The sequence below is a fragment of the Oncorhynchus keta genome, chromosome 10 (assembly GCF_023373465.1).
Source record: "Oncorhynchus keta strain PuntledgeMale-10-30-2019 chromosome 10, Oket_V2, whole genome shotgun sequence".
NCBI lineage: Eukaryota > Metazoa > Chordata > Actinopteri > Salmoniformes > Salmonidae > Oncorhynchus > Oncorhynchus keta.
In genome coordinates, this window is record NC_068430.1 from 54743620 (window position 1) to 54770676 (window position 27057).

Consider the following 27057-nt stretch of genomic DNA (forward strand, 5'->3'; position numbering starts at 1 on the left):
TGTGTTGTATTTTTTACGAAAACCATATTGGTGCTCATATAGTATAGTGTTGATTTAAATGTTTTAAAATGGTCTTATACTGTACATTCTCTTAGTGTTGGGCAGTATATTATTTCCATTAAAGAATGTTTCAGGTGAGGCAGAAGCAGTTCTTTCTGTGAATATTTTGGAAATGTCGAAAGCAGGCTGAAGGTTTTCAAATTGTTTTGTTTTTTTTACCTTCCCATTATTACAGAGTGAGGACTTGCTGTGGAACGATTACGAAGAGAAACTAACAGACCAAATAGTCCGCACCATGGAGAATTACACTGGCCAGTTTCATGAAGTCAAGGTAGCTTCTGATGTACTTATATCAACTGTTTTTGGTGCAATATATCTGGTTCACATCTAAACTTTTATCTCCACATGTGTTTACATTTGCTGCTTTGTCTTACAATCAAGAGACTTATAGTGTCACTTGACTCATGGGGATTATGGTTTAGAAATATCACTTCTCCCCGTGCCTCTTAGGAACGATTGGCCAAACGCGGTCGGAAGCTAGTAGACTACGATTCCTCACGTCACCACTTGGAGGCGCTGCAGAATGCCAAGAAGAAAGACGATGCCAAAATCACAAAGGTGTGTTGAAAATTAAACGGAAATTCTATATTTTTTTTGTCAACATATTTGGATAAAGGTACTGAAGGCATTTGAATGCCATTTCTCTCTAACCAGGCAGAGGAGGAGTTCAACATAGCCCAGAGTGTGTTTGAGGAAATCAACAAAGAGATGAGGGAGGAGCTTCCTGTTCTCTATCAAAGGTAAAGTCAATGGACCACAGCACATTAGGGTCATGTTCATTATGCATGCAATTTTTTTTACTGAAATGGGTCAAATACTGTACTTATGAAATACAGAATGTTCATTTTCTGTTACAAAATTTGTTTTTCAGTTGCATGCCGTAATGAACTCGACCAGCTTACTGTAAACTAGTAGGGTTTCCAAAAGACTGGGCCTGAGAATGGTAGCGTATGCAGGGGCCTATTTCATGGGATGGAGTGTTCAGAATGTGTAGAGCAGACATAGTAGAATTTAACTAACATGTATACTGAACAAAAATATCAACGCAACATGTAAAGTCTTGGTCACATGTTACATGAAATAAAAGATCCCATAAATGTTCCATATGCACAAAAAGCTTATTTCTCTCAAATTATGCACACATTTGTTTACATCCCTGTTAGTGAGCATTTGTCCTTTGCCAAGATATTCCATCCACCTGACAGGTGTGGCATATCAAGAAGCTGATTATACAGCATGATTATTACACAGGTTCACCTTGTGCTGGGGATAATAAAAGGACACTCTAAAATGTGCTGTTTTGTCACACAACACAATCTCACAATGTCTCAAGTTAAGGGAGGGTGGAATTGGCATGCGGACTGCAGGAATGTCCACCAGAGCTGTTACCAGAGAATTGAATGTCAATTTCTCTACCATAACTTATTTGCACCAAGTGGCTCCAGTGTAACAGACTATTTCCCCTTTTTGTCTAAAGCCGGATTGGCTGTTACGTGACCGTCTTTCAAAACATTTCCAACCTGAGGGATGTCTTCTATAAGGAAATGAGCGTGGTGAGGTTGTTTTTTTTCCTACACTCTAAATTATGGATTTTATTCTCCCAAAAAGAATAAAGCTATTACAGTATTTTTTTTGACACATCTGTATCACTGATGTAAATAATAGATGTCTCATGGCATCTCACTGTTCAGATTAAGAAATGTACTGCAGGTCAACTGCAATTGACTAATAGAATAACCACCTATTGATTGCAGCTGAACCATGAGCTTTACAGTGTGATGAAGAAGCTGGAGACTCAGCATTCAGGAAAAGCGTTCATCATCAAAGGCCTCAACAGGTCAGTTGTTTTAGATGACCATGAGAATGCATCACATTGGTTTAACCTCTCATAGTCCATATGTGATATACTGTATATGTTGCTAATCAAGTAAAAGTCAACAGTCATTTTATTTTCAATTGAGAAAACAAATATTTACTCTTGACTTTCTCTCAATAAGTCTGACATTTGGGAAATTATCTGAGAATATCAGACCAAACGTTCTTCCACCAGCCAGATCAACTCACCCTCTATCTCCTCTCTTAGCACCAAGTCCAAGAAGAAGAAATCCCTGCTCATCTCAGCACCCATCCCCTGTAACACTGCCTTCCCCTCGGACCACACATCCCTCCAAGCATCCGCAGCCCCCGAAAACAGCAAAGAGACTGTCCTGTCCAGCCACGAGACCCACACCCAGAGCATCTCTGAGAAACGCGTTTTCCTCGCAGGAGAGGCAGATGAGGGCACTCACAGCGTCCTCACGTCAGAAACGTCCGACTTCTCAGACGAGCTTAGCTCCAACGGCGCTGCTACGCCCAACAGGCGGTCGGCGTGTGACAGCGACAACGGGGTCGGAAGCGACGTCGCGTCAGAGGGTCTGAGTGATGTCCCAGAGGGTGGGGCTTCAGAGGAGCAGGGCCCTAGCCAGTCCGGCGGAAAAGGGCAAGTTCAAAGGTCAGAGGTGACTGGGTGTGAAGTCTCAATCAGTCAGGAGGCTCTTTCAATGTCCACAGAGAGTGATGGCCCACATGACACCGAGCAGGAGAGTGCGCCTGTATCTCCAGAGAATGGTAAAGCCCCACCTCGTCCTGCTCCACGCTGCTCCTTCCCCTCCTCTGAGAGGCACTCCTTCCCTCCTGCGGAGGCCAGCCAGGTGGAGACGAAGGTGGAGGAGGGAGAAGGGGCTTCCCAGACCCTGCAGGTAGGTGATACAAAGAGGACTGGAAATTACTCAAACTCCCAGAATCCATCTGGTTTCCTTATCAAGGTTATTCTCTATTGTAGTAGTGGTACTTTCTTTATAATATATTATAGTTTTAATTCAACGTTACTATTAACATTTCTGCTGAGTGTCTAACAAAGTTGTTTATGTGGCGCTGCGATTGATATCAGGGAGTGGCGCTGGAGGGTCACGCTTCAGAAGACGGGACACTGCAGTTTGACGTGGAAGACGTGATTCTCATGTTCGCCGACGCAGAGGAGAAGGTACGTTTGTGTGTATATTTGTATGTATGTCAGCCTCTGTGTCCTTGGCAGCGGTGGGGGCAATGCGTTATGTAATCAGATTACTCTTACGAGTAACAGAGTAAAGTAATGGGTTACTTTTTCACATTTGGTAATATTATTACAGTTACTTTGTCAAATGTACCTCAACTTATTTTTTTATTTAGTTCTCGAGCGAGCAGAGAAAGGCTGTTTGGAGAAATGTCATGACAGCTGCTGTCCATGGAAATGTATTAGGGATGGGCACGTTTATTTGAATATCCCAACGGACATTGGTGTTAGATTACTTGGATAGTATTAATTTGAGAATTTAAAAAATATAAGCCTATTTTAACAATGAAAAGGGTTTGTCTAAAATGAAAAAGAACTGTGACATTGATACATAGCCTAAAAGGATGGACCATTACATTTGACATTTTTATAAAGCAACAGTTTCATGACAGCCGGTAGCCTTCACAGGTGTAGCTTGTTGTTACTGTCGGTCAATCAAAGCGGCGATACAGTCACAGGCTTCATGTGTAGCAAGTGAAGTGGGAGATTTCTGCAAAATGGACAAAAATTTATGCAATTAAGTTGGCTAAATATGAAGAAGTAGGCTATAATGATCAACCAACAGATAGGCTGTTGTTTTATATGAATGGAGCCTCGCTACTTCATCTCGTTAGCTGGCTAACTTAGCTGGCTACTGTAGCTATCTAGCCTCTGCCAGATTTTTTTTAAATCTCACCGATCTACACACAATACCCCATAATGACAAAATGTAAACATGTTTTTAGACATGAGTCAATACTGTGTCAATACTTTGTAGAAGCACCTTTGGCGGCGATAACAGCTATGAGTCATCTGGGGTATGTCTTCGTTGCACATCTGGATTTGGGGATTTTCTTCCTTGCAGATTTTCTCAAACTCTGTTAAGTTAGATGGGGAGTGGCGGTGAACAGCAATCTTCAAGTTTTTCTACAGATTTTCAATGGGATTCAAGTCTGGGCTTTGGCTGGGCCACTCAAGGACTTTCACATTCTTGTTCTGAAGCCATTCCTGCGTTGCTTTGGTTGTATGCTTGGGGTCATTGTCCTGTTGGAACGTATGTCTGTCATTTGCACTCTGAAACAGGTTCTCATCAACCTGTATTTGGCCCCATTCATCGTTCCCAGGATCGAAATAGTCGAAATAGTAGCGAAATAGCATCCCCATAGCATGATGCTGCCACCACCATGCTTCACGTTAGGGATGGTGTTAGATGGGTGATTAGCTTTGCCTGGTTTTCTCCAGACATAGCGCTTTACTCAGGCCAAAGAGTAACATTTTTGTCTCATCAGACCACAGAATCTTTCGCTTTATGACCCGTCTTTCCCAAGCCTTTTTGCAAACTTGCATGCTATCATGCCTTTTTCTCAGTGGCTTCTGTCTGGCCACTCTCTCTCATAAAAGGTGTTCGATGGGGTTGAGGTCAGGTCTCTGTGCAGGAGAGTCAAGTTCCAACACACCAATCTCGACAAACCATTTCTGTTTGGACCTCGCTTCATGCTCAAATGGGAAAGAGCATTCCGGAAACTGTTGCCACAAAGTTGGAAGCACAGAATAATCTAGAATATAATTGTATGCTGTAGCATTAAGATTTCCCTTCACTGGAACTAAGGGGCCTAGCCTGAACCATGAGAAACAGCCCAAGACCATTATTCCTTCTCCACCAAACTTTACAGTTGGCAATATGCATTCGAGCAGGTAGCGTTCTCCTGGAATCCGCCAAACTCAGATTCGTCCATCGGACTGCCAGATGATGAAGTGTGATTCATCACTCCAGAGAACGCGTTTCCACTGCTCCAGAGTCCAATGGCGGCGAGCTTTACACCACTCCAGGCGACACTTGGCATTGTGCATGGTGATCTTAGGCTTGTGTGCGGCTGCTCGGCCATGGAAACCCATTTCATGAAGCTCCCGATGAACAGTTCTTGTGGATACGTTGCTTCCAGTGGAACTCGGTAGTGAGTGTTGCAGTCGATTTTTACACACTACAGCACTCGGTGGTCCCGTTCTATGAGCTTGTGTAGCCTACCACTTCGCGGCAGAGTAGACGTTTCTACTTCACAATAACAACACTTATAGTTGACCGGGGCAGAAATTTGACGAAATTACTTGTATGAAATGTGGCATCCTATGACGGTGCCATGTTGAAAGTCACTGAGCTCTTCAGTAAGGCCATTCTACTGCCAGTGTTTGTCTACGGAGATTGCATGGCGGTGTACTCTATTTTGTACACCTGTCAGCAACGGGGCGGCAGCGTAGCCTAGTGGTTAGAGCATTGGACTAGTAACCGAAAGGTTGCAAGTTTGAATCCCCGAGCTGACAAGGTACAAATCTGTCGTTCTGCCCCTGAACAAGGCTGTTAGCCCACTGTTCCTAGGCCGTCATTAAAAATAATAAGAATTTGTTCTTAACTGACTTGCCTAGTTAAGTACAGGTTAAATAAAAAAATGGGTGTGGCTGAATTAGCTAAATGCACTAATTTAAAGGATTGTCCATATACCTTTGTATATATTTCGGAGATCTACGGACAGTTCCTTGGACTTCATGGTATAATTTCTGCTCTGACATGCATTGTCAACTGTGGGGCCTTATATAGACTACTGTTGTCGCGATACTACGATACCAGATTTAGCAACAAAAAAAGAAAACACAAAGCAGACTTAACTCTAGGGTCCTTTAAAACCTACTTTTGTGAAATAGTGTGCTATAGCTTGCAAAGGAAACAAATAAGACTAGGTGACAATATCTGCTTTTTTCCGATTAGGACTGTTTTTCTCAAGAAATTGAGTCTGCTTCATGTTTTGCTTCCTGACTTCCTTGTATCGCAATACTGGTACCGTGACAACCCTAATTTAGACAGGTGCGTTTCTTTCTAAATCATATCCTACCAATTGTATTTAGTATTTATTAGAATCCCCCATAAGCCACTACAAAAGCATCAGCTACTCTTCCTGGAGTCCAGATGAAACATGACATAATACATTGTACAGAACATTATTAGTCAAGGACTGAAATAAATAAATGTAATATGTCACACAGCCTACATATCAGTACATGCACACAATATCTAGGTCAGTTGGTGACCGGTGGACTCCAATGAAGTTGTAGTGACATCTCAAAGATGATCAAAGGAAATTGGATGCACCTGAGCTCAATTTGGAGTGTCATAGCAAAGGGGTATGAATATGTCAATGAGAATGTATTAACTACATTTTAAATTCGGGCTGTAACAACAATATGGAATAAGTCAAGGGGTATGAATACTTTCTGAAGGCACTGTACAGTGTAGCACTTGTAGACTAGCACAGTAAAAGCAGCTCCACTATTGAAAAGAGAAACTAGTGGTCAAACCTGAGTTAGTAAGTAGCCTATCTTTGGTAGAGCGTTCGAGGCTCGCCTTGCTCCCTCCGACAGTCAAACAGTGAGATTTTGAGAAGTTTTCATGAAAGTATAAACAAAGTAATAATATTATTTGTATTTAAAGATGGCATACAAGTTTGTTATTAAGACACATGAATGTTCACATGTTCCAGAAGGCATTTCTGCCCAAAAACGCATTTTGCGTTCAAATGCCTCTCCTGTGAAGTGCGACATATGCCTCGCTTCCTGAAACAGGTCACATATTATTAGTAAAAAGGCAGTACTTTACAATATTGCTTTGTGTGGAAAGTAACACTTTACTTTTGTTAAATGTAACGACTAATATAACTTTTTCAAGTAACCAATCGCAACACTGCTCCTTGGTGTAGTGTAAGTTCCAAATAGGAACGCTAAGTAAGTAATACTGAAGGTCACAGTCTTAACTTAGCACTGTGCATCAGACTGCCCTAGTTTCAGTGACACCGAAGTTGATAACAGTTTGCCCATATGCATGTCACTTCAAATGTGCTTGTCAATGTGCACCAAATACATGTAAATTACGAGAGTTTCTCTAGAGTTCCCTTTTTACCAGGATAGCCTGTTTTCACAAAGCGCCTGAGTAGAATTGCTGAACTAGGATATTTATTGCCTTTATGATCATAATGAATGAGAGGGGGGACCTGATCCTAGATCAGCACATCTATTTAAGACCGTTTATGAATATGGGCCCTGATCTCTACTAAAATGTGAATACCATGGTTGTGTGTGTTTTTGTTAACCCTTACCCACTACAGCAGGAAAGCATAGCGACGGGGGTGAGGGAGAAGACCTGTATCCAGCAGGGAGATCTATCAGATTCAGAATGAGCCAATGGTGGCCTTTCGTTTCCTGCTGTCATGACACAGCTGCACACAAAATGGCAATGGACCAAGATGTTGTGGAGGACATCTTTAAAAAAAGAGAGAGAAAAAAAAAGAGGAACACAAGCCCCATGTGATTTATTACTCACATGCTTCCATGTCGCAACTTGTTGGTAGATACTGATGAGTTTCATACCTACCGAGAGATTTTTCCAGAATGTTCTGAATTGTTAACACATGATTGTCTAATCTACAGTATTTTGCCCTTGTTTGTATTGTTATTGTGTAAGTCTAGAAACTGACATGCATAGAACCCCTTTTTGTATTGATGCCGATGAAAGACGTATAGTTTAATAAAGTTAAGTGTGAGAGCAGTGGAGGTGTTGTTCAAAGAGCAGTAAGAAAGAAAAGCTATATTTCAGCATACTTATCATTCTGTCTAAAATGGGTTTCATGTGTTGTTTTTAGGGCAGTTTACTTTTCCATATGCCCCTAAGTCGTCGGGACCCCAAAAAGTTTTTTTTTTTTTAATAAGCTGTGTAGTGCTAGGGCAAAAACAAAAACGTGAACTCCTTGGAGTCCCGAAGACAGAGTTTGGGAAACCCTGCCCTAAGTAGTCAAGCACCTGTGTATCACACTTTACAACACATGGTGGCGGCAGTGGTCTAACACTTAAACTACAGAGACAAGACTTTTCCACTTGAGATGCTTTTCTATGTTTTTTCAGTGATTTTTGAAGCTATATTAGCATCAACTTTTTCTAAATCCCAATGCCCTACAGTGGTTGCTCATTTAAAAGTTGCGTCATACTCCAGCACAGCTTGCGGGCTGCTGCAGCCTTCTGTGGCACGTTATCTAATTGTCAGCCATTTTTTCTGTTAATTCAAGTTAGTGCTAGTTTCACCACCAGAGGGCATCTTTGAGAAGTATTTGATAGTCTTCCATATTGGCATTATCAGAGAATTGAAAACATTTTTTGTAGTAACATAGAATATGGGATTGATTTTTAAAAATGTGGCTTAATTTGATTAATATTATGGTGTTTCTATTCTGAGAAAAACGAAACCCTCAGGGTTTCCATTAGGATGGAATGGAAAATATGGCGCTGTACATGATGGTGGGAGCAGGCTACAGCATAGGAAGATTGAAGGATTCTAAATTGTTTGCCTTCATTAGACAACTTTGTTCCAATATTTCTGTAAATCAGTGATATTTTTGCCCATAATAATTCGTTATGGAGCCATAACTAAATCAACACATGCATTTTGAAAGAGTATTTATCATTATTTTATTAAAGAAACCATAAAGATGCTGATGAAATAAGGTACTATATATGATTTTACATTTGGATAATAAAGTATTTAGAAGATATAAGCCACCTGCATTTGTTTATTAGGCTACTGTGCAGTCTGACAATGAAACATAGTCTACAATACATACTGTAGTAAACATGGGAAAGAGCCTACTCTCCCTTATGTAGGTAATTAGGCAATGTCTGTACTACAGAATTCAGGCACGGAGGGAGACCTGGGTTCAATTCCCTGGCGGGGAGGAAGGAGTAGGCTGCCCTTGTAAATAAGAATTTGTTCTTTACTGATTCCGTATGTGTTATTTTATAGTGTACAATGTAGAACATTTAAAAAATAACAAAAAATCCTGGAATGTGTACTGAGGGAGAAAAAGGTGTAGTTTCACACGCAGAGTGCGGCAGGTGTTTATTTTGCCTTCGCAGAAGGCAGGAATTCTGGTCACAGGCAGGCAATGGTCATACACAGGTAGGCAAACAGGCAGGTGGATCAAAACTAAGACTGAGTACAATAACTGGGTCTCACAAATGAGCTAGGAAAAGGCTTAGTAGAGTCAAAACAACACAGTAACTAACACAGGTGAAAACAATTAACAAAAATGAAAGACAGGGCTATGTTCAGGAACACAATGAAACAGAAGACAAGGTTGACTAAGAAAATAAATACAGAACCTTACATAATGAGTGTCCAAACTTTTGACTGGTACTTGCTTAATTCATTTGATTAATATTATGGTGTTTTTATTCCAAGAAAAACAAAAAACCCTCTGGGTTTCTGTTAGGATGGAATGGAAAATATGGCGCTGTACAGCGTGACGGTCGGTAGTACAGTACTGGGCTATTTAGCTAAAGAATCCCTGTGTCGTGTGGGCATGGCACATGGGAGACCGGGGTTCAATTGCCCGACGGGGAGGAAGGAGTAGGCTGTCCTTGTAAATAAGAATTTGTTCTTAACTGACTTGCCTAGTTAAATTCAATTTGGATTGCCTGCGCTCATAAATTCAGTTGTCAGTTTGTAAATTCAAACCGGTTTGCTCTCGGAACGCACACTGGACATTCGTGCTGAGGAGTAGAGTTGATTTGAGCGTTCTGGCCTTAAAATGGCAGTCAAGCACCCATGCTAACATTGGCTAGCTTGCTAGCTACTTCTAGACATAAATGAGACCACTCTGACCATTTTACTCCCCCTAACAGAGCTGGTTAGGCCATTTTTGTGTTATCCAGAACGTTGGTGACTGTAACTGTGCTGTTGGAAACAATTTAATTACACTTTTTGTTTACTGACACAGGCCATATTCAATGGGTGTTGAGCGCCCATAAATTCATTATTCTGCGCTCCGGTACACTCAGATGAGAGTGCTCTGAATCGGAGTAAATAGCCAGAGTGAATTTGCAAAAGCACCCGAATGTCCATTGAGAACGAACAACGACTACACCATTTAGCTAAGCTAAGAATGACGAGAATAATCAAGTCAATAAACGTTGGGTAGTTAGCCTATAGTTAATATAGTGGCAAGTTTGATGTATAACTACTAACATTAGGTAGGTAGCTAACATACCGGTACATACTGCTGTAATGATATGCTATGTGGTTTGTAAGGACAGCGTAGCTAACAAATTGTCAGCCAACATAACGTATAAGGTAACTTATTTGAAAAGTCATTACTTTATTACATTGAGTAGCAAGCACTGCGAGGCGCACTCTATCGACTCTGAGGCTTGAGCATGCTTTTGGTGCAGTCGATAGCGTGCTGGACTTTGGGCCAGAAGGTTGAGGGTTCGAAACCTTCTCCCTGCTTGTTTCATTTGAAGTCGTGCACAATTATCAGTTTATTATTTGGTTTATATTGCCCATTCATTGTCATTTATATACACCGTAGTGCATTGGGACCCAAAAGCATAATCAATGCGCTGGTCTGTGATAGGGAGGGAGGAGGGGGGTTCACCCCTAGCTCGGCTATTTGACTACTCTTCGGGAAAGGTTGAATAGTCTAATGTTCAGCTATTAGCCCCCTCCCCAACTTTCAACAAATTGTTGTTACTCCCATCTCGTTCCTCACCCTCTTCCACGTGTTATTCTCTGCCTGAGTGGCTCGCTTGTGGGCGTGCATGCAGGATATGGCAGCAGTTGTGCGTCACGAATTCTGCATAGCAAATTTGTATTAAGGTCTGTTTATTCACAGGCAAATTGCTATATGCTATGGAGGTACATTTGTGTCTTTTTGTCAAGAGTAAAACCCTTTTTCAATCAACAATAATTGTTCTGAAAGCAAAACGAGGCTTCAAAGTCTTTTGCAATCAAATATTTTTGTATTAGAGCGAAAAGCTTCATGCATTTTATTCCACCAAATATATTTTGAGAACAAAAAATCTATTTGAAAACAAAACTTAGCTTCGCTATCAACCACCCTCCATTTTGGCCATTTTATGAGTGTTCAGCCTTTTTCCCGACACCATTTTATGAGTGTTCAGCCTTTTTCCCGACACCATTTTATGAGTGTTCAGCCTTTTTCCCGACACCATTTTATGAGTGTTCAGCCTTTTTCCCGACACCATTTTATGAGTGTTCAGCCTTTTTCCCGACACCATTTTATGAGTGTTCAGCCTTTTTCCCGACACCATTTTATGAGTGTTCAGCCTTTTTCCCGACACAATGGAAGTCATAGCGGACACCTACGAAGGACTGTGTGATGACGGCATCTCAGGTAAGCAGCACTGGGCATTCTTCTGTCCAACTTCTACATAGCTAGTAGTTAGCTCATACAATTCAGTGTCGGTTCATAACATTCTATTATATTATGTCGACACATACATACCATAGAATGATAAATCACGCAATTATTATTCTCAGGCTAACCAAAAACATTTTGCCACGAACGCCTGTTCTCGCCATTTTCAGTTGAATTCATCTAACTTTCTTTCATGGCAACTCATAAGCAGGCCATGTCCTATTTGTTTCATAGTCGATATATAATCATATTTCATGACAGTGTAACAGTTAGCTTTTTTTTTACAGGGTGAAAGAACACAATATGTCTGTCAGGGAATGCTATTCTGATATGTCAGATGAAGAGTTAGACCAGAAAGTCAGGGCCATTAAGGCAAGGATGCCCCATGCAGGCTTTAGAATGGTCAAAGGAAGTCTCAGAGTAATGTACAATGGCGAAGAGTTGGGGAGTCATTGCAGCATGTAGATGGTGCAGGTATCATTACTTATTCGTAGACAAATTTTAAATGATGTATGGTAATACATAACTATATAAATGTGGTAATACATATAATGAAGCAGGTTAATAGGTTAAACATTTCTCTTTTAATTCCAATGTTTTTTTCAAGCTACAACATTGTCATCTTTGGCGGTATAGATGGATTTTCAAGGAAGGTAAGTATATTGTTTTGTATGCATTTAGCATATTTCCCATCACCTAATGAACAACCACAATACCAGTCTGGTGCTGTACTGACATATCCTGAAAATGACATATATTGCTTTAGATTGAATGGTCATATCTCAGTTATTTTATTCATATCACAAAAAATAAGCTATTTTCTTTACTTTCAGAGTGCGAGCTGTTCCAAGGGGTCAAAAATGTAGGTATTGCCAGATTTACTTTCACTGTCTGAGGAACAAGCTGTGGAAGCTTTATTGCTGGCAAAAGTGTCCATAACCAAAGGTAACTTAACTGTTCTGTGTTCTTTTTCTCTCTGCCTGTCTTGTTGTACATGGAACCTGTCTCACATGCATTAATTTAAAAACCCTTAAGATGTCAGCTGCTAATTTTCAGATTTACACCACATAAACACTCAGCCATTTTCACTGGACTATCAAGCCCCTGTTGCTGCCAAGTCATGATTTCAATAACCAATAACCAAGTGGTGAGACACACAGCCCTCTATATTTAAATGTTTCAGGTACACTCGGATAGGTGTCTGTGTCACATGTAGTCAGTAACCACTCACAGAGGCACACACAACTTGCATTTCTATAACCTCGGACCAACCTCAGTGTTCACTATTCATGGAGGAAGACCACAGGACCACAGAGATTAGGTGTGTGTGTGTGTGTGTGTGTGTGTGTGTGTGTGTGTGTGTGTGTGTGTGTGTGTGTGTGTGTGTGTGTGTGTGTGTGTGTGTGTGTGTGTGTGTGTGTGTGTGTGTGTGTGTGTGTGTGTGTGTGTGTGTGTGTCCGTCACAAAACCTTTTCTTTCTCTCTGTTAGAGTGGAACGCTTATGGATAGATGTTTGGAGTGCTGTGACATGTCAGTACTACAATTTGCTGCACAGTTTGGAGGAAGAAGGCTACCTTGACCTGTCGAATTCTATCCACCTCTTCTGTGTGGGATATATGATCCTACCTCGTACCGGGCAGATCTGCAGCATTTCACAGAGAGTTGGAATAATCACCCCTTTAAGTACGAAGGAGAACCTGACACCTCAACACCAGCTTCAAGTGGTATTTATGTATTCATTTGTGATGTGGTAATGTAAAAGTCTAATAATGACATTATCTTCTATTGTTTGTCCTCGTGTTTCTGTTTTTCAGCATAAAGTACTTTGTAGCCACTTAGTGTCGACACCAGGTGAGATTACACACACACAGTTATATCAGCTGTGTTGGTGAACCCCTCGTGCATCTGAACTGGCTGACACAGAGGGCACAGCATGATCATAGGTGAGAGGTCACTTTCTCGGGTCAACAGGAAGTATTATTAAGAGATGCTTAATGTTGAAATACAGATAGAGATGTAGTAGTCCCAGAGTTAATAATCCAAGGTCAGTTTTGCATTTCACCTCCTGATGATTATGATGACGGACTGTGTTAGAATAAAAAAAGCAAAGCTTAATCATTCGCTCTCTCTATCCATCTGTCTCTCTTCAGCAGGTATGTTTTGATGTGAGAGAGGAGGCCAGTCCCGTCATCGCCACCTCACCCGCTCTTAAGATAAACTTCGGGCCGACTGGTAGCCCAAGGCTGGTTAGGAGACACTGCTAGAGACACTATGTAATTGTAATGAACTGAGAGAATATTATAATTAATGAATCATATGCTGTCTTCCCTGCTCCTCTGTTTTAACGCTTTCCTTTTCTGTCTTCTACACCTCTCTCCCCACCTCCTCTTTGTTCCACTTTTTTTTATAATGCATACCATACGTGCATTGAAGTACATATTGAACTTGCATTTATAATATAATATTACAACTATAATATTTATAATGCATGTAGTATGTATTTATAACACCTGGATAATGAACTTTCAATAAAGCGTTTCACATTCTCCACTGGTTGAAATGAAGTATCTCATTGAAATTCTACACCTATCCTGTGTCCTCAGATTAATGCAGATGAAGGGAGTTAGATATAAATAGGAAGTGTAGTGTACTGTTTTTTTCTGTATATATGAATTACAAATCAGCCTTGACTTAAATCTTGTTTCTAGTCTATTGCATAGTTACAATGTGTAGTCATTGATCACCCAGGAGCAGGAGTGGTAAACACTGTTGAAGTGTATAATTGTAATACATACATGTAATACATACATGTAATACATACATGCAGACACAGCATCAGTCAAAGAATTGAGTTTGATACACCTGGTATTGGATATGACTGAAAAATGTCTCACAGAGATTCATACCTGAACCGCACCTTTATTTTCCAAGGAAGAGTACATGATCAGTGAATATATTCAATGTACAGGCTACAATGTAGGGATCTCATGCGTGGTAATAACTACAGTACGTGTATCAGCCGATAGACGATGTTCTGAAAGAGCTGCAAAATCTGGACCCTTATAAATCAGCCGGGCTAGACAATCTGAACCCTCTCTTTCTAAAATGATCTGCCGCAGTTGTTGCAATCCCTATTACTAGCCTGTTCAACCTCTCTTTCGTATCGTTTGAGATCCCCAAAGATTGAAAAGTTGCCACAGTCATCCCCCTCTTCAAAGGGAGAGACACTCTAGACCCAAACTGTTACAGACCAATATCTATCCTACCCTGCCTTTCTAAGGTCTTCGAAAGCCAAGTTAACAAACAGATCACCGACCATTTCGAATCCCACCCTACCTTCTCCACTATGCAATCTGGTTTCCGAGCTGGTCATGGGTGCACCTCAGCCACACTCAAGGTCCTAAACGATACTAAATGCATGCTTTTCAACCGATCGCTGCCCGCACCGCACCAGCATTACTACTCTGGACGGTTCTGACTTAGAATGTTTGGCCAACTACAAATACCTAGGTCTCTCGTTAGATTGTAAACTCTCCTTCCAGACTCACATTAAGCATCTCCAATCCTAAATTAAATCTAGAATCGGCTTCCTATTTTGCAACAAAGCATCCTTCACTCATGCTGCGAAACATACCCTTGTAAAACTGACTATCCTGCTGATCCTTGTCTTGGGCGATGTCATTTACAAAATATCCTCCAACACTCTACTCAGCAAATTGGATGCAGTCTATCACAGTGCCATCTGTTTTGTCACCAAAGCCCCATAAACTACCTACCACTGCGACCTGTATGCTCTCATTGGCTGGCTCTCACTTCATATTCGTCGCCAAACCCACTGGCTCCAGGTCATCTATAAGTCTTTGCGAGGTAAAGCCCCGCCTTATCTCAGCTCACTGGTCACCATAGCAGCACCCATCCGTAGCTTGTGCTCCAGCAGGTATATTTCACTGGTCACCCCCAAAGTCAATTCCTCCTTTGGCCGCCTTTCCTTCCAATTCTCTGCTGCCAATGACTAGAATGAATGGCAAAAATCACTGAAGCTGGAAACTCATATCCCCCTCTCTAACTTTAAGCACCAGCTGTCAGAGTAGCTCACAGATCACTACCCCTGTACATAGCCCATCTGTAAATAGCCCAACCAACTACCTCATCCCCATACCGTTATTTATTTTCTCTCCTTTGAACCCTAGTATCTCTACTTGCACATTCATCTTCTGCACATCTATCACTCCAGTCTTTAATTGCTAAATTGTCATTATTTTGCCACTATTGCCTATTTATTGCCTTAACTCATTTGCACACACTGTATATAGACTTTTCTATTGTGTTATTGCCTGTATGTTTGTTTATTCCATGTGTAACTCTGTGTTGTTGTTTGTGTCCCACTGATTTGCTTTATCTTGGGCAGGTCGCAGTTGTAAATGAGAACTTGTTCTCATCTGGCCTACCTGGTTAAATAAAGGTTCAATTTAAAAAATATGTACAAAAAAAATGTTTATAGGACTTGCATGCTTGGCACAATAAAGCTATTATATTGTACTCAATCCATAGGCTTCATTCAAAACTTTTTGACGCTACCCATCCCTTAAGCGGGATAATTGTCATCAGCAACCGTTAAATAGCATAGTGCCACAGTCAAATAATATTACCTAAAATATTTATATTCATGAAATCATAAATGCAATATTGCAAAACACAGTTTAGCCTTTTGTTAATCCACCTGTTGTCTCAGATTTTGAAATTATGCTTTACCGCGAAAGCAATACAAGCGTTTGTATAAGTTTATCGATCGCATGACAAAACATTAAGTACACTTAACATCAGGTAGCTTGGTCACGAAAATCAGAAAATAAATCAAATTAATCGTTTAACTTTGATGATCTTCGGATGTTTTCACTCACGCGACTCCCAGTAATACAACAAATGTTCCTTTTGTTCCATAACGATTATTTTTATATCCAAAATACCTCCGTTTGTGTGGTGCGTTATGTTCAGAAATCCACAGGAAAGAGCAGTCACGCCAACGCAGACGAAAATTCCAAATAATATCCGTAATGTCCACAGAAACATGTCAAACGTTTTTTATAATCAATCCTCAGGTTGTTTTTAAAATATATAATCGATAATATATCAACCGCAAATGTCTTTATCAGTAGGAGAGGGAAAACCAATAGCTGTCCAAACTCTGTTGCGCGAGCAAAACTCATGTGACCACCTGACGCGATGCTATCTTTCTGGCTCATTTTTCAAAATAAAAGCCTGAAACTATGTCTGAAGATTGTTGACACCTTGAGGAATCGATAGGAAAAGGAATCTGGTTGATATCCCTTTAAATGGAGCAAAGGGAGGCTATGGAACATGGAGTTTGATTTTTCTCAGGGTTTCCCCTGCAATATCAGTTCTGTTATACTCACAGACAATATTTTGACAGTTTTGGAAACTTTAGAGTGTTTTCTATCCTAATCAGTCAATTATATGCATATTCTATCATCTGGTCCTGAGAAATAGGCCGTTTACTTTGGGAACGTTATTTTTCCAAACATAAAAATAGTGCCCCCTAGCTTCAAGAGGTTAATGCCATTTAGACTTGAAGTCAATACAACAACTATGATAGCTGAGTTTCATAGGTTCTGAACTAATATTTATACCAAATGTATATGTATATTTCAGGAAATGGCTTCCTGGATTCCCCCAAGTAGCTGATTGGTCGGCCCCATTGCAGATTGGAGCTCTGATCCCGCCCTCTCGTCAGGAGATACAGCTGTCTGCAATTACTGACTCCTTCTGCAGCTTGAAAAGACAGTGTTCCTTTGTCAGGAAGAGAGAACTTCTTAGATGTCCTGTGTTGGTTGTTGCTTAGAGACAGTGTTGTTGTAAAGTATTACTGTTGTTGTAAAACATGACTTTATTACTTTACTTTACCGCCACTTCTGAGGTATGTGTGTGCTAATATAATTGTGTTTTTGATTATTGAAATTGTGCACTTTAAGTTTGTATTATTCTGTTTCAGTTCTTTCCAGGTGAGAACGGGAAGGCACCTTGGGAGTGCTTAGGCAAGAGGCCTGTGGGCATACATATACCCTTAGTATGTACTCTGTCTATGCACACGAGGTAAGACCTGGGCGGCCCACCCCTGTATTTTGGTTAGTGCTTCAGGTGGCGTTAAGTTTAGGTAAGTCGTGGGTAAGGTAGGAGAGGGGACTCTAACTTTTACTTTCTTTGCTTTGGTTCCATCCAGCCCCTTTTCCCCACATGAATCAAAATCAAATCAAATGTATTTATGTAGCCCTTCGTACATCAGCTGATAACTCAAAGTGCTGTACAGAAACCCAGCCTAAAACCCCAAAAAGCAAGCATGCAGGTGTTGAAGCACGTTACATTACCGTGTTAAGGAAATAAATTCCCAGTTAACGGTAATATTCTCTGCCTCTGTCATCCTTACCTGCACCTGGAATCACATACCTCTTTCACTCCACAGGGTGTTGTGTTCCCTCCTCCAAGAGGCGTACGTAACACAAAACATTTTAGGGTCCATGCACAGATCGGCTACATACTAAAACTAGCTACATATCCATAGGCATACAGTTATTTTTATCCTCCATTATACAATAAGCAAATAAATAGTTCGCTAGCTATGTTACTTCAGCTGCATAGCAAATGTAGGCAAGGCAAGCTAACACAATTGTACATTGCAGTAAATGCTATATTTAGCTAGCTAGATTATTTACATCCACTGTTTCACAAGACGACCGCCTGGTTTGCTGGTTTTCTCAGGAGTCCCTAAAACAAACACAAATTACAATTTCATACTCATGTAATAACGTTGGCTAATGTTAGCTAGTCAGCTAACTTGCTAAATAGCGATTTTCGGAAAGTAACTTTATGACAAAAAAATATGCAGTCTCTGCATTAACATATTCGTGTCAATTGTAAAAACATTTGACTTGTTATATTATAACTTACATTTTCTTCCACCGTAATGTTTTGTTAGCCATCTTTGCTGAAGAAAGTCACCAACGGCAGATGGCTTGCGTCAAATTCGTCATTGGAATCACTCAATATGATTGGTCATATGAAAACCTTTGAACCCAAATGCATAATGAGTGCTTTAACTCCCACTTGTCTGGAGCAATGAAGCCGTGACGCTGGATACCTCTATGTCCCGCAGTGTAAGCCCGCAACTTTTAAAGGAGAAACCACTGTACCTTCAAACATGGATAACCCTTTATCATTTTGGACCTGACACAACCTCAATGATGATACACCGTCAATCAGTTGGGATAATTCCCATAAAAGAATCGGGCAAAATAGTTCCTCTAAAAACATAACTAAATTTCTTGGAAATTCTGTAACAAAAGGGCAAAACAAGGACAATCGGCTGCTGAGCGGGTGTAGGCCTTCTTTCAAAATGCTTTTGAAAAGCAAAAGTTGAGGCAGAGCCCGGGGCCTTCTCAGTTCCACATGAGGACAAAAAACACATGGCTCTGTTGAAATCCCTGTTGGTGTCGTAAACCTCATTCTGCATGCTACGGGCCAAAGATATTCACACGAAGTCACCACAATGACACAGTCAGGGACCTTGAGTAATATTTAGGATTGACTTGGAACTGGAATTATATTTTGCCCTGGCTTTCCTGGAAGGAGACTAGGTTGTCTTGATCAATAGCAAAGGAAATCCCCATGTGACAGCTGTTCCAAGATGATGTCGGAATATGTTCAGCAGTGTTTTTGTGATGTAATGACTGACGTGGTAATGACAGTCTATAAATTAGAGGTGATATGTGGTTTGACCTATGGCTTTGACTGTTGGAATGCTTTAGAAACAGAGAACAGGATTTGGCAACAATCTCTTCCTCAATGGTAAGTACAATTACCATCAATAAATCAGCTATTCCAAACTCCAGGAAGCCATTGGAGGACAGGATGCATGTTGATAACTGCGATAGTCAATTTCCTTGCCAATTTTGCCCTGTGATTTAAAGGTGCAATACGCAAAAATCGCTCAGCTATTTCCTGGTTTCCAAAATTCTAAAAGTTAGCCAGTTTATGACCAAACAAGCAAGTTTTATTTATTATTTATGAACCCTTATTTTATGGGGTAAGTTGACTGAGAACACGTTCTCATGTACCGCAACAACCTGGGGAATAGTTACAGGGGAGAGGATGTGCAGGACAAAATTGAGGCTATGATTAAGAAGTTGGAGCTCTTCTCTGTCTGAATTAACAAGGACAACACACAGATCTTTACATTATTGTATGATTCTTTTGTGTGCAAATGAAGTCAAGCTTACGGACAATGTCAAATGTGATATAGTGAAGCACCTGAGTGAGTTGGGTGCGCAATTACCCAGGTACTTTCCTGAAATGGATGAGACAAACAACTGGATTCGTTATCCCTTTCATGCCCTGCCTCCAGTCCACTTACTGATATCTGAACAAGAGAGCCTCATCGAAATTGCAACAAGTTCTGTGAAAATCTAATTTAATCAGAAGCCACTGGCAGATTTATGGATTGGGCTGCGCTCAGAGTATACTGCCTTGGCAAATCGTGCTGTTAAGACACTGATGCCCTTTGCAACCATGTACCTATGTGAGAGTGGATCCTCACTAGCATGAAAACTAAATACAGGCACAGACCGTGTGTGGAAAATAATTAATGACTGAGACTCTCTCCAATACAACCCAACATTGCAGAGTTATGCCATTCTCTCAAGCACACCCTTTTCATTACCTGTGGTGAGTTATTCACAATTTTCAATTAACAAATAAGGTGTTAAATGCAAGATGGTTTAATAAAGAGCAAAATGATTGATTATTATTATATTATTATTTGTGTCCTGGTCCTAATAAGAGCTCTTTGTCACTTCCCATGAGCTGGGCTGTGACGGAAACTTACACTCATTCTTATGTTTAATAAATGTATTATATACTGTGTGTGTGGCAGGCTTACAATGATGGCAAAAAACAACATTTGAGAGTGCGCTGACCCTGGTAGTAGAGGGGGCACATAGCTGGAGGTTGAATGTTTGAAGGGATACGGGACTATAAAAAGTTTGAGAACCACTGCCTTGGGGAATTTAGCCCAGAGGAAAGGGTGCATCCTACTGGCCCTCCAACACCAGTTGGTCTCCCATCCTGGGACAACCCTGCTTAGCATCAGAAACAAGCCAGCAGTGGGTGGTATGCTGCTGTCAAGTATAGTCTAGAGAATCATTGTACCATTTAAACCGGTGTGAAATATAATTTCTATAACTAAAAATATTGTATTTTCATCTGTTTAAGCTGTTGTACACAACTGAAAGTAGTACACGGCAAAAATGAAACATAGGAGCAGGAAGCATAAAAATAGTGCACATAGAACAGATCTACCGCTTCTTAGACTTGCTTTCAATGAGTGACAGATCTATAACACACATTTTTATGTGAACTTGGTCAGGTCGCCCAAAAAGTTACATTTTGCAGCTTTAAGGCAATCTAATGTCACAAAATCTATGCAGCATGTCCTTTTCAATAAGGGTAAAACAAATATTTTGTTCAACTACAATATGCTCCATTCACTGTTTCCCTGTTGCGCAGGTTGTCCAATAGCTGACAATCTTGTTTCCTCTTTTTTTCATACAGTATGTTAAAGGAATAGGTCAGGATTTACTTCCCTGGAATCAGATGAACTCGTGGACACCATGTTTATGTCTCTGTATCCCTTTAAACTGGAAATATGGAATCATGAGTATGACTTCTTCGGGTTGTTATTAGTGCAGGGGAGGGTAAAGCCATGTAGTAGGGGAGAGCTTTTCTTTTCGATGCTGTGTTAATTTGTTAGAGGGAGCAGAGTGCAACAGGGAGTATTTGAAGCAGTGCCATCATCAACAACACTTCCTTTGTGTGTCTCTTCCAACTGCTTTACGAACAGCTTTATTTTTCTCTTGGCTATGCAGGTCACATATGGACGCACATAATGAAGTTCATGAATATTAGTCCTCTCCCCTGGCCCTTATAGCGCCAGATTTTCGACAGGGCTATTTCTCAGTTGACCATTGGGAATACACACACATGCATACTCCATTCTAACAACAGGTGCCAAAAGGGGGTCACACACTATAACAACTCCCCTCAGTAGAATAGACTGAAAGTCTGTTATTAATAGTACTCTCGCAAAGGTCTGAGAGGTTAAGAGGCAAAGGTGATATTCTCCTGAAAGGATCGACATTTCGTTCCTTGTCTTTTCTCAATGAGGGGTCTTACTTTCCCCACCTACTCATACTTGGTTTTGCTTGCTTGTTGTGTGAGTTTTTCTTCCCAATCCTCTTGGGAAAGGGTGTATGGAGGTTGCGCAAGCATAACTGTGTTTTATTAGTGTTTGGTCCCATTAAGAAATGGCACTTTGTCGACAAGGCATATGATAGATGGTCAGATAAGTTTTTATACTGTCCCCTAGAGACCTCTGGAGTTTGAACCGATGCTGACATTGTTCTTCTTTGGTTGCATGCATGCCCAAGGTATTCGAGATGGGATATTAAACTAAGGACTGGATTCAATCTAACCTACACGGCTGTAGCCGTGTCTATGCAGTTGCTTATACAACTACTCCCCTCACAGACAATTTGTCTCCTTTGGAAAAATGGAGGTCTTTATAAAAATTGGAAGCATCTTCCTGTGAACATTGTCTCCCGAAAGGTGGTGTCATTCATACATGATGTTAGTGGTGGCGAACAGTTCATTTAGCCTTTAGGGTGCATTCCAAATACACGTTTTACGTGCAGGTCTCCTCAGATTATAGGATTGTTCATTGTAAAAATATGATGACCTGCACAGAAAATGTGCAAACGTTTGTTGAGGGAACCTACCTAATGTCTGCTCAACTGGAAAATCAGTCAAGATGTGTGATTGAAAAAGTAAAACATGAGGTAAGCATTAAACATGGATTCTCACTCTAGAGAAGTGAGGGCTGAGATGTTGTACCCTTGAGCTACAGTATATTTCCATGTGTGGGGTCGGATATTGTAATGCAAGGGTGTCAAACTTAATCACTGCAGGGGTCATATAGAAAAAAACAGGATTTGCGGGCCAGACATGGCATATATATATTTTGGGGTTGTTTAAAAAACATGTATTCTGCTACGACCTAAAATGTATTTTATTTTTTATTTTTGAATGCCTCTTTAAAGCGTTTCAAATCTCCAAATAACAACACGTAGGTAGGTTGTAATATTCAAATATTCAAACATGCACCGCATACGGGCGGCCTGTAGGCGGAGCCGTGGCATCGTTTCTGGGATGAAAGTAGGAAAGTGGTCTGCCCCGACTGAATCCTACTAAACCTTCAGTGTGCTGTTACATTGCAGTTCTATCAGCTCCATTTGAATTTCCATTGGTGTGCTGTCCACGTCAACTGCAAACTATTACCAAGCTCAAAATTGAATTTCTGAGCCTCAGAAGTCTGCAAATCTTATTTTTGTCAGTGTATGTCAGAGCAAAAACCAAGCCATGAGGAATTCTCCATAGAGATCCGAGAAACGTTTGTGTTGAGACACAGATCTGGGGAAGTGTACCAAAAAATGTCTGCAGCATTGAAGTTCCCCAAGAACACAGTGGCCTCCATCATTTTTAAATGGGAGAAGTTTGGAACCATCAAGACTCTTCCTAGAGCTGGCCACCTGGCCAAACTGAGCAATTGGGGGAGAAGAGGCAGCAGATTATCGTTGTCTCTAATTGGGGATCATACTTAGGGTGTCCCCCCTGTACCCACCTGCATGGGATATTGTTTTGTCAATGTGCATGTAGCACCACGTAGGTCACGTTTTGTTGATTGTTTATTGTTTTGTTGGAAGTTTCACTGTAAATAAAGATGGAACTCTAATCACGCTGCGCCTTGGTCCGTCCATTCTAACAACCGTGACAATTACAATGTGCAGGGATACTGGAGTGATAGAGGTAGATATGTATAGGGTTAAGGGGGAAAATAATATAAGATAAATAGAGTAGCAGCAGCTTGTACTGTGTGTGAGCGGGTGTGTAAAGTCAGTATAAATGTATGTGCATATCATGTGTGAGTTAGCAAATGATGGAGTAAAAGGTCAATAAAGATAGTCTGTGTGGCTATTTTGTTAGCTATTTATCAGTTGCATTGCTTGGGGATAGAAGCTGTTCAAGAGCCTGTTGGGGTCAGACTTGATGCACTGGTTCCTCTTTCCGTGTAGCAGCAGATAAAATTGTTTATGGCTTGGGTGGTTGAAGTCAGTGTTAAACTGGGCTGTCCGCACAACCCTCTGTAGCGCCATGTGATTGAGGGTGGTGCTGTTGCCATACCAAGCAGTGATGCAGCCAGTCAATATGCTCTCAATGGTACACCTTTAGAACCTTTTGAGGATTTGAGGGCCCATGCCAAACTTTTTCAACCTCCTGAGGGGGAAGAGGCACAGTTGCGCCTTCTTCGCGACTGCGTGTGTGTTTGGAAAATTTTAAATCTTTAGTGATTTGGACACCGATGTACTTGAACCTGTCTACCTGCTCCACTGTCGCCCCATTGATGTGGATGGGGGAATGCTCTCCCCACTGTTTCCTGTAGTCCACATTCAGCTCCTTGGTCAGTGACTGGCAGATCACTGACCTCCCTGTAGGCTGACTCATCATCACCGGTGATCAGGCCTTACACCGTTCTGTGGTCAGCGAACTTGATGATGGCATTGGAGTCGTGGGTGAACAGGGAGTACAGAAGGGGGCTTAGAACACACTCCTGTGGGTGCCCGTGGGTCGGCCCATCAAGAAGTCCAGGATTCAGTTGCAGAGGGAGTCTTGAGTCCTGAGCTTGGTGACGAGCTTGGATGGGACAATGGTGTTGGTGCTGTAGTCAATAAACAGCATTCTCACATAGGTATTCCTCTTATCTAGGTAGATGAGGACATTGAGGAGAGCAATTGAGATTGCGTTGTCTAATGATCGATATGCAAATTGGAGTGGGTAAAAGGTGACTGGGATGGTGGAGTTAATGTGTGCTATAACCAGCCTCTCAAAGCACTCCATGATTACAAAAGTGAGTGCTACAGGGTGGTAGTCATTGTGACATGAAGCCTTAAGAGTTCTTACTCTAAGACTGATTGTACAGATCTTATTCAGTCAATTTACTTTTCTTGTTATGTTTTATCACTTCTAAACTCAGCAAAAAAAGAAACGTCCCTTTTTCGATTAGGAGGTGGAGGGTCCATCATGCTCTGGGGCGGTGTGTCACAGCATCATCGGACTGAGCTTGTTGTCATTGCAGGCAATCTCAACGCTGTGCGTTACAGGGAAGACATCCTCCTCCCTCATCTGGTACCCTTTCTGCAGGCTCATCCTGACATGACCCTCCAGCATTACAATGCCATCAGCCATACTGCTCGTTCTGTGTGTGATTTCCTGCAAGACAGGGATGTCAGTGTTCTGCCATGGCCAGCGAAGAGCCCGGATCTCAATCCCTTTGAGCACGTCTGGGACCTGTTGGATCGGAGGGTGAGGGCTAGGGCCATTCCCCCCAATAATGTCCTGGAAATTGCAGGTGCTTTGGTGGAAGAGTGAGGTAACATCTAACAGCAAGAACTGGCAAATCTGGTGCAGTCCATGAGGAGGAGATGCACTGGAGTACTTAATGCAGCTGGTGGCCACACCAGATACTGACTCTTACTTTTGATTAAGACCCAGCCTTTGTTCAGTGACACATTATTCAATTTCTGTTAGTCACATGTCTGTGGAACTTGTTCAGTTTAAGTCTCTGGAATCTGGTTAGGTTCATACAAATACAAGTTTGCTGAAAATAAACGCAGTTGACAGTGAGAGGACTTTTATTTTTTTGCTGAGTTTATTTAGCCTGATGAATATGAGTATCTCCAAAGAGACCATAGAATTAACTGAATAGTGTGTGAGTATACGATTTTTCTTAGTATTTGTGATGTGCTAGTGTGCTTACTTTTGGTGTTTGTATTTACAATGTACCATTATACTATTATGTCTTATTTGTGATAGCATCGATGGGATGATGAAGTTGGTGCTGATGAGAGTGGTGCTGATGAGACCTGGAGTCCCTCAAAGGAATCCCAGGTGAATGAAGATTATGATGAAGAGGAGTCTGACGAGATTTAAGATTCTGGGGACAGCAACTCAAAAATTGTACTCCTTTTCAAATACATGAACAATGGGATGGTTTCCAGTAGCACTTTTTTCAACATTCAGAACTCGTACTGAGTGGACTCAATAAAATTGTTGAAGAAAAGGGATGTGATCATTGACCGTCTGCAAACCAAAGACAGTGTTGTAGTCCTAGGTAGGACTTAATTGTTTGTGTGCTTACAGTACACCACAATTATTTAACACGGATGTAATGGTTTTTTATTGATTACTTCAATGTCTCTTACAATTTCAGCTGATGGCCGCATGGACTCGCCAGGATACTCTGGACAGTATATTGCACATACACTATATTGGAGAATGATTGCAGTGAAATCATCTCCGTAGTGAACATTGACAAGAAGGAGACCCAGAGAAACTGTCACCATGGATTAAGACCATGGATCAACTGATTACAGAGATCCCGCTAAAATAGATCTGCACAGATGCACATTCTCAGATTTCTGCTTTAAGGAGTAGGTTTGGTTATGACCATGCACATCTAAAATGTTTATTTTTGCCAGATTGAATCGTTTAAAAATATATACATCTCATATTTTCTCAGCCCCAGCCAAAAGGAAAATATAAACACAGCGGAATAAAGCACTGTCTCGATATGTGGCATGGTGTGAAGATGTTGCTCCAGTGTTAGAATTGTTATCATATCTAAACATTGTACTGCTCCACTACCTGCTCCACTGTCGCCCCAAACTCTAGGGAGTTTTTCCGAGCCACCGTGCTTCTACACCTGCATTGCTTGCTGTTTGGGGTATTAGGCTGGATTTCTGTACAGCACTTTGAGATATCAGCTGATGTACGAAGGGCTGTATAAATACATTTGATTTGATCTAAACAGCACAGATTAAAGGCCAAGCAGAACTCATCATGTGGTTGAAGGAGGTTGTCAACCACTTTTGGTTGTTCTGTAAAAGGGCAGACACATATGAGGAGTTTATTGTAAGTCATATTTATCAAATCAAATCAAATGTATTTATATAGCCCTTCGTACATATTTATCTTGTCTTAATTATTACTCTCATTTATGTATTATGGTTGAGTGGTATTGTACTTACTGTATTGTGTTTTGCTGTGAGCAAGTACTTGTCCCTGAGTTTGTGAAATCATATCTACAGTATGCTAAATGGGGAATGACACGGATTATTGTTGAAAAAATGCATGCATTGCAATTGTATGTTTCAGGACCTGCGGCGAGGTGTTATTCACCATGTGGGGAATGAAAACACATGGACACTGGGACATTTCCAAAATGACTGCCTAGGGGACAACTTCACTAAGGAATGGATAAAAAAAAGGGTTAGCCTCATCAGGTATATTGGTCACAGAGGAGAGGGTTGGGAACCCTGGTATTAGGCTTATGTTTGACATGTACACATCCAAAGGAGGATTACACATTTGTTGATTTCATGATGCATTCATTATGACTTGTCTGTGTTCAAACTTTTTTTTTTACAGATCAACAGCTGATTCGAACTGCTCGATTCGGTCTTATGTAGCAACATTTGAAATTGTGTTTTTTAC

At 41.0% G+C, this 27057-nt stretch overlaps 2 protein-coding genes across 9 annotated transcripts in view; one reads left to right on the forward strand and one right to left on the reverse strand.

Moving 5' to 3' along the window:
* LOC118388976 (bridging integrator 2-like) overlaps positions 1-17799 on the forward strand; it is a 33148-nt gene extending 15349 nt beyond the window's left edge. For 2 of the 8 annotated variants that reach the window (XR_008144665.1, XR_008144670.1), the window contains 9 exons: positions 236-331; positions 511-618; positions 715-800; positions 1538-1613; positions 1815-1897; positions 2144-2798; positions 2990-3082; positions 7282-13325; positions 13533-13928. Coding sequence is in view for 2 of the 8 variants with exons in the window: in XM_035778623.2 (XP_035634516.1) it covers positions 236-331; positions 511-618; positions 715-800; positions 1538-1613; positions 1815-1897; positions 2144-2798; positions 2990-3082; positions 7282-7353 (1269 nt within the window). In the remaining 6 variants the exon portion in view is untranslated. Of the gene's footprint in view, positions 1-235; positions 332-510; positions 619-714; positions 801-1537; positions 1614-1814; positions 1898-2143; positions 2799-2989; positions 3083-7281; positions 13929-17052 lie in introns of those variants that run through there. The other 6 variants (XR_008144666.1, XR_008144667.1, XR_008144669.1 and 3 more) reach the window with 6 other exon arrangements.
* LOC118388983 (histone deacetylase 7-like) overlaps positions 1-27057 on the reverse strand; it is a 266283-nt gene that overhangs the window by 32775 nt on the left and 206451 nt on the right. The gene's annotated exons all lie outside the window — the stretch shown is intronic.